Source organism: Crinia signifera, chromosome 5 (assembly GCF_055691185.1).
Source record: "Crinia signifera chromosome 5, ASM5569118v1, whole genome shotgun sequence".
NCBI classification, from domain to species: Eukaryota; Metazoa; Chordata; class Amphibia; order Anura; family Myobatrachidae; genus Crinia; species Crinia signifera.
In genome coordinates, this window is record NC_139221.1 from 336,095,293 (window position 1) to 336,102,622 (window position 7,330).

Sequence of the window (7,330 nt, forward strand, 5' to 3'; positions counted from 1 at the left end):
TGGATTGTATGGGGGGGATTATGTATATTCTAGGGACTGTATGAGAGGGTGATTTATAGTGTAGGGTCTGTATGGGGGGTTATGTATAGTGTAGGGACAGTATGGGGGTGATGTATAGTGTAGGGACTGTATGAGGGGGTGATGTATAGTGTAGGGACTGTATGGGGGTGATGTATAATGTAGGGGACTGTATGAGGGGGTGATGATGTATAATGTAGGGACTGTATGAGGGGGGGATGATGTATAATGTAGGGACTGTATGGGGGGATGATGTATAGTGTAGGGACTGTATGAGGGGGTGATGTATAATGTAGGGACTGTATGAGGGGGTGATGATGTATAATGTAGGGACTGTATGGGGGGATGATGTATAGTGTAGGGACTGTATGAGGGGATGATGTATAATGTAGGGACTGTATGGGGGGTGATGTATAGTGTAGGGACAGTATGGGGGGATGATGTATAGTGTAGGGACTGTATGAGGGGGTGATGATGTATAATGTAGGGACTGTATGAGGGGGTGATGATGTATAATGTAGGGACTGTATGAGGGGGGGATGATGTATAATGTAGGAACTGTATGGGGGGGGATGATGTATAATGTAGGAACTGTATGGGGGGGGATGATGTATAATGTAGGGACTGTATGGGGGGGATGATGTATAATGTAGGGACTGTATGGGGGGGGATGATGTATAATGTAGGGACAGTATGGGGGATGATGTATAGTGTAGGGACTGTATGAGGGGATGATGTATAATGTAGGGACTGTATGAGGGGGTGATGATGTAGGGACTGTATAGGGGGATGATGTATAATGTAGGGACTGTATGAGGGGGATGATGTATAGTGTAGGGACTGTATGAGGGGATGATGTATAATGTAGGGACTGTATGGGGGGTGATGTATAGTGTAGGGACAGTATGGGGGGATGATGTATAGTGTAGGGACTGTATGAGGGGGTGATGATGTATAATGTAGGGACTGTATGAGGGGGTGATGATGTATAATGTAGGGACTGTATGAGGGGTGATGATGTATAGTGTAGGGACTGTGAGGGGGTGATGTATAATGTAGGGACTGTATGGGGGGGTGATGTATAGTGTAGGGACGATGATGTATAATGTAGGGACTGTATGGGGGGGTGATGTATAGTGTAGGGACAGTATGGGGGGGTGATGATGTATAATGTAGGGACTGTATGGGGGGGTGATGTATAGTGTAGGGACAGTATGGGGGGGTGATGATGTATAATGTAGGGACTGTATGGGGGGGTGATGTATAGTGTAGGGACAGTATGGGGGGGTGATGATGTATAATGTAGGGACTGTATGGGGGGGTGATGTATAGTGTAGAGACTGTATAGGGGGATGATGTATAATGTAGGGACTGTATGGGGGGGTGATGTATAGTGTAGAGACTGTATAGGGGGATGATGTATAATGTAGGGACTGTATGAGGGGGATATGATGTATAATGTAGGGACTGTATGAGGGGTGATGATGTATAGTGTAGGGACTGTATGAGGGGTGATGTATAATGTAGGGACTGTATGGGGGGGTGATGTATAGTGTAGGGACTATGTGGGGGGGATGATGTATAATGTAGGGACTGTATGGGGGGGGTGATGTATAGTGTAGGGACAGTATGGGGGGGTGATGATGTATAATGTAGGGACTGTATGGGGGGGTGATGTATAGTGTAGGGACAGTATGGGGGGGTGATGATGTATAATGTAGGGACTGTATGGGGGGGTGATGTATAGTGTAGGGACAGTATGGGGGGGTGATGATGTATAATGTAGGGACTGTATGGGGGGGTGATGTATAGTGTAGGGACAGTATGGGGGGGTGATGATGTATAATGTAGGGACTGTATGGGGGGGTGATGTATAGTGTAGGGACAGTATGGGGGGGTGATGATGTATAATGTAGGGACTGTATGGGGGGGGTGATGTATATAATGTAGGGACTGTATGGGGGGGGTGATGTATAGTTTAGGGACAGTATGGGGGGGTGATGATGTATAATGTAGGGACTGTATGGGGGGGTGATGTATAATGTAGGGACTGTATGGGGGGATGATGTATAATGTAGGGACAGTATGGGGGGGGGGTGATGTATAATGTAGGGACTGTATGGGGGGGTGATGTATAATGTAGGGACAGTATGGGGGGGTGATGTATAGTGTAGGGACTGTATGGGGGGTGATGTATAGTTTAGGGACTGTATGGGGGGGTGATGTATAGTGTAGGGACAGTATGGGGGGGTGATGATGTATAATGTAGGGACTGTATGGGGGGGTGATGTATAGTGTAGGGACTGTATGAGGGGGTGATGATGTATAATGTAGGGACTGTATGGGGGGGTGATGTATAGTGTAGGGACTGTATGAGGGGGTGATGATGTATAATGTAGGGACTGTATGGGGGGGTGATGTATAATGTAGGGACAGTATGGGGGGGTGATGTATAGTGTAGGGACAGTATGGGGGGTGATGTATAATGTAGGGACTGTATGGGGGGGTGATGTATAATGTAGGGACTGTATGGGGGGGGTGATGTATAGTTTAGGGACAGTGTGGGAGATGAAGGGACAGTATGGGGGAATGACATGGCGCAGATTAGCGGATCTGGCCCCGAACAACGCCCCATGTCTTATCCCCGCTCCCCCATGCACAAACACTGAGTATGACCCGCAGTATTCACCTCACACTTCGGTTCCCCACGCCGGGAGAGGAGAATACAAACTAGCCGGATATCCGGTATCGCTGGCGGCGAGTTCCGGTACGGAGTTGTACTTCCGCTGTCTCCATGACGACGAAGGACGGACATTCATTCTCCGGCTTATTTGTACACCCACTTTGACGCGTGTGGCCTGACAGGGGTGTGGTATAGGTCTTTGACCGCCATCTTGGTACACCCGCCCTTGGCCCCTAAGCTCAGAGCCTATCCTCCACCATCTTGGTACACCCTGGCCCCTCAGCTCAGAGCCTATCCTCCACCATCTTGGTACACCATGGCCCCTCAGCTTAGAGCCTCTCCGCCACCATCTTGGTACACCCTAGCCCCTCAGCTCAGAGTCTATCCGCCACCATCTTGGTACACCCTGGCCCCTCAGCTCAGAGTCTATCCGCCACCATCTTGGTACACCCTGGCCCGGCAGATAAGAATTTTACCGCTGCCATCTTGGTACTCTCTAGCTCCACAGCTCAGAGTCTATCCGCTCACATATGTAACAAGCAATATTAGCAGGAATAGGCTGAACTGGAGGAATATTTCCAGTTTCTTATATAGTGCTTCAGATTCCATTGCGCTTTACAATTGGAAACAGTGATAAACAAGATGGGTAGTAATAAACCGACATAGAGGTAGAACATACCTCAGGGTTTCCTACCTGCCCCTCTCCTTCAGGGAGAAAATACTTTGTTCCTGCACTTCCCGCAGGCTCGGACTGGCCTGGCAGGGCACCGGGAGATTCCCCAGGTGGGCCCCATTGATATAGGACTCCTCCCACTTTTAAAGGGGGGGTGGGGCCGCCGCCTGGCAACGACAAACTTGCTGCCGGGTAGTCAGTGCATTCTGCTGGTATCCGCTGGATGACTGACCCAGGTCACCTGGCTGTTGAGGCGGCCAGCATCATACCTTCCAACACAGGGCTGGGCAACACCGGCCCTCCAGATGTTAATGAACTACACATCCCAGGATGCTTTGCATTAGCTTTGCTATGTGGCCATGCTGAAACTGATGCAAGGCATGCTGGGATGTGTAGTTCATTAACATCTGGAGGGCCGGTGTTGCCCAGCCCTGTTCCAACATGACCCTCTGCTCCTGGGATTTCCTCTTAATGTATGATTGCCATCACCTGTGGAGAAACACCTTTCTTATTAGTTACCCAGTACAAGAACAGGTGATGGCAATCATACATTAAGAGGAAAGTCCAGCAGCAGAGCATTGTGTCCCTCCTGGCATGGGTCATGTTGGGAGGTATGCAGCATCGATCTGATTGATCTGCTGGGCAGCGGGGTGCCGGGCTGAGTTCGGGCGGCTGTGCGGGCTGTACGTCAGGTGACACGCCGCGGGCGTCCGCAGCAGCGTCATGACGTGTCACCTCTGTTTGAGTTGTGTGTCCAAGGGCTGGGAAGTTTGCAGTGTGTGTGAGCTGCTTCCTATGCTCTGCTGGAGGAGGACGCACGTGACCTGGCCGCGCACCCACCCGCAACTTTCTCGGCTCCTGATTGGCTGCTAGGCGGCCAATGGAATCATTCTGAGGATCATTCTGAGAGAGGTGCGGAAGATGAAACATCTCTGCGTCTCTCCAGTCCGTGAGCGGGTACCAGCCGGGAGCAGCGCGTCTGCCGGAGAAGATGTCGGGGTCGTCGCCGGGGACCAGGTGAGTAGGATTTCCTTCCTCAGGTACCACTTTTGGATTACTTCGGATCCTGGATCCCGGAGACATCAGCCCTGGAGCCCAGACCCCGGACCAGCCCCGGAACCAGGACCAAGGCCCCGGAACCGGACTCTTCAGCCCAGGAGCCCTGGACCCCGGACCCAGGATCCAGGGACCGACCTACGGGCTCAAGGTAGGTAAGTATCAGTGTGTGTGGGCTGTGGATGTATTAAACTTTTATTTTTCTGGGTGTCAGTGTGTTTTATTTAACAATCTTTTGTACTGCGGAACTACAAGTGCCAGCGGGCCCTTTAATGCCCCGCATGCTGGGACTTGTGGCTCTCCAAGTCCCAGCCATGCGGGGTAGGCTTGCTGGGACTCATAGTTCTACAGTAGAAGACAATAGTTTTTATTCTTTTTTTTACACTTTTCATCAGCCCGATGCCCACCGCCCAGGGGTATCGGGGACAGCCCCGGACTTTCAGCATGGGCTGGTAAGTCCTGGAGGGGGGGGGGGGACCCCTTCATTGGGGGGGTCCCCACATCCCCAGGACCCCTGCCCATGCTGACCAGCCACGGGGATAATGCTTTGGCCGCTGGACCTTATAATAAATGTCCCCCGGCTGTGGCATTACCCTGCTGGCTGGTTGGGTCTGGTGCTTGTTCTTAAAATACGGGGGACCCCTAGTCATTTTGTCCCCCGTATTTTGGGAAACCAGCGCTGGACCTTGAGCCTGGTGCTGGTTCCATTAAATCAAGGGAACCCCTATTTGTTTGTCCCTCTGATTTTATGATACCAGCACCGGTTTCTTTTTTTTTGTTTTAACTATTTTTTTACAACAGAATCTCAATGATCTGTGCATGTTTCTGATAAAATCGCCAGTCAGAACCTGGTCTATTTTTTTTTGCGATTTTTAGTACCTTTACTAAAAATCGCAACCCATTAAATATGCGAGTTCTATACTTTTTAATGGGAAAACATCTGGATGCGATTTTTAGTCTAACTAAAAATCGCACCTTTAAAAAATGCGATTTTTGACGCAAATCGCACCCTATAAAATATGCGATTTTCGGGAAATGCCCGAAAATGGCATATTTTGCGGAAAAAAAACGCAAAAAAAATTTGCCTCCCATTACATTTCGCCCAGTGTGTGTGTTAAGGGGGTGTTCATATAACCATATATGTGTGTGGGGGTGTTCATATACAGTATATATGTGTGTGGGGGTGTTCATATAACCATATATGTGTGTGGGGGTGTTCATATACAGTATATATGTGTGTGGGGGTGTTCATATACAGTATATATGTGTGTGGGTGTTCATATACTGTATATATGTGTGTGGGGGTGTTCATATACAGTATATATGTGTGTGGGGGTGTTCATATACAGTATATATGTGTGTGTGGGGGTGTTCATATACAGTATATATGTGTGTGGGGGGTGTTCATATACAGTATATATGTGTGTGTGGGTGTTCATATACAGTATATATGTGTGTGTGGGGGTGTTCATATACAGTATATGTGTGTATGAAGGGATGTGTGGGTGGGGATGTGTGCATATATAGGCAGGTATTCAATGCTGGTGACAACGAGCAGGGCTGCCTGCTCATTGTTCCCCGCTCGCCCCGTCAGTATTCAGCTGACCCCTAATATGCCGATTCCTGGCCCCGCAGTGAAATGCAGCTGATTCGTTGCATTAGCCGCGGGTTTCGCTGTTTGTGGGAATCCTCGCAGTCCTGTGACAGTGAGGATTCCCCCGGAACGTTTAATAGAACGAGCGGCCGGCGAGGGGTTAAACAGCGAGGTGTGTTTTTCGAGGGTGGGGTTGTGTGCATATACAGTATGTGTGTGGGGGGAGGGTGGGGGTTAGTGCATATACAGTATGTGTGTGGGGGGAGGGTGGGGGTTAGTGCATATACAGTATGTGTGTGGGGGGAGGGTGGGGGTTAGTGCATATACAGTATGTGTGTGGGGGGAGGGTGGGGGTTAGTGCATATACAGTATGTGTGTGGGGGGGAGGGTGGGGGTTAGTGCATATACAGTATGTGTGTGGGGGGAGGGTGGGGGTTAGTGCATATACAGTATGTGTGTGGGGGGAGGGTGGGGGTTAGTGCATATACAGTATGTGTGTGGGGGAGGGTGGGGGTTAGTGCATATACAGTATGTGTGTGGGGGAGGGGTGGGGGTTAGTGCATATACAGTATTGTTGTGGGGGGAGGGTGGGGGTTAGTGCATATACAGTATGTGTGTGGGGGGAGGGTGGGGGTTAGTGCATATACAGTATGTGTGTGGGGGGAGGGTGGGGGTTAGTGCATATACAGTATGTGTGTGGGGGAGGGTGGGGGTTAGTGCATATACAGTATGTGTGTGGGGGGAGGGTGGGGTTAGTGCATATACAGTATGTGTGTGGGGGAGGGTGGGGGTTAGTGCATATACAGTATGTGTGGGGGGGGGAGGTTGGGGTTAGTGCATATACAGTATGTTTGTGGGGGGAGGGTGGGGTTAGTGCATATACAGTATGTGTGTGGGGGGAGGGTGGGGGTTAGTGCATATACAGTATGTGTGTGGGGGGAGGGTGGGGGTTAGTGCATATACAGTATGTGTGTGGGGGGAGGGTGGGGGTTAGTGCATATACAGTATGTGTGTGGGGGGAGGGTGGGGGTTAGTGCATATACAGTATGTGTGTGGGGGGAGGTTGGGGGTTAGTGCATATACAGTATGTGTGTGGGGGGAGGGTGGGGGTTAGTGCATATACAGTATGTGTGGGGGGAGGGTGGGGGTTAGTGCATATACAGTATGTGTGTGGGGGGAGGGTGGGGGTTAGTGCATATACAGTATGTGTGTGGGGGGAGGGTGGGGGTTAGTGCATATACAGTATGTGTGTGGGGGGAGGGTGGGGTTGTGTGCATATACAGTATGTGTGTGGGGGGAGGGTGGG

The 7,330-nt window shown here is 50.4% G+C and overlaps 1 protein-coding gene across 1 annotated transcript in view; it reads right to left on the bottom strand.

The window, feature by feature from the left end:
* Positions 1-2,837, bottom strand: part of LOC146005839 (cleavage and polyadenylation specificity factor subunit 1-like) — a 24,035-nt gene extending 21,198 nt beyond the window's left edge. Inside the window, exon 1 of the mRNA XM_083145266.1 lies at positions 2,750-2,837. Coding sequence (XP_083001392.1) covers positions 2,750-2,837 — 88 coding nt within the window. The remainder of the gene's footprint in view (positions 1-2,749) is intronic.
* Positions 2,838-7,330: the final 4,493 nt, after the last annotated feature.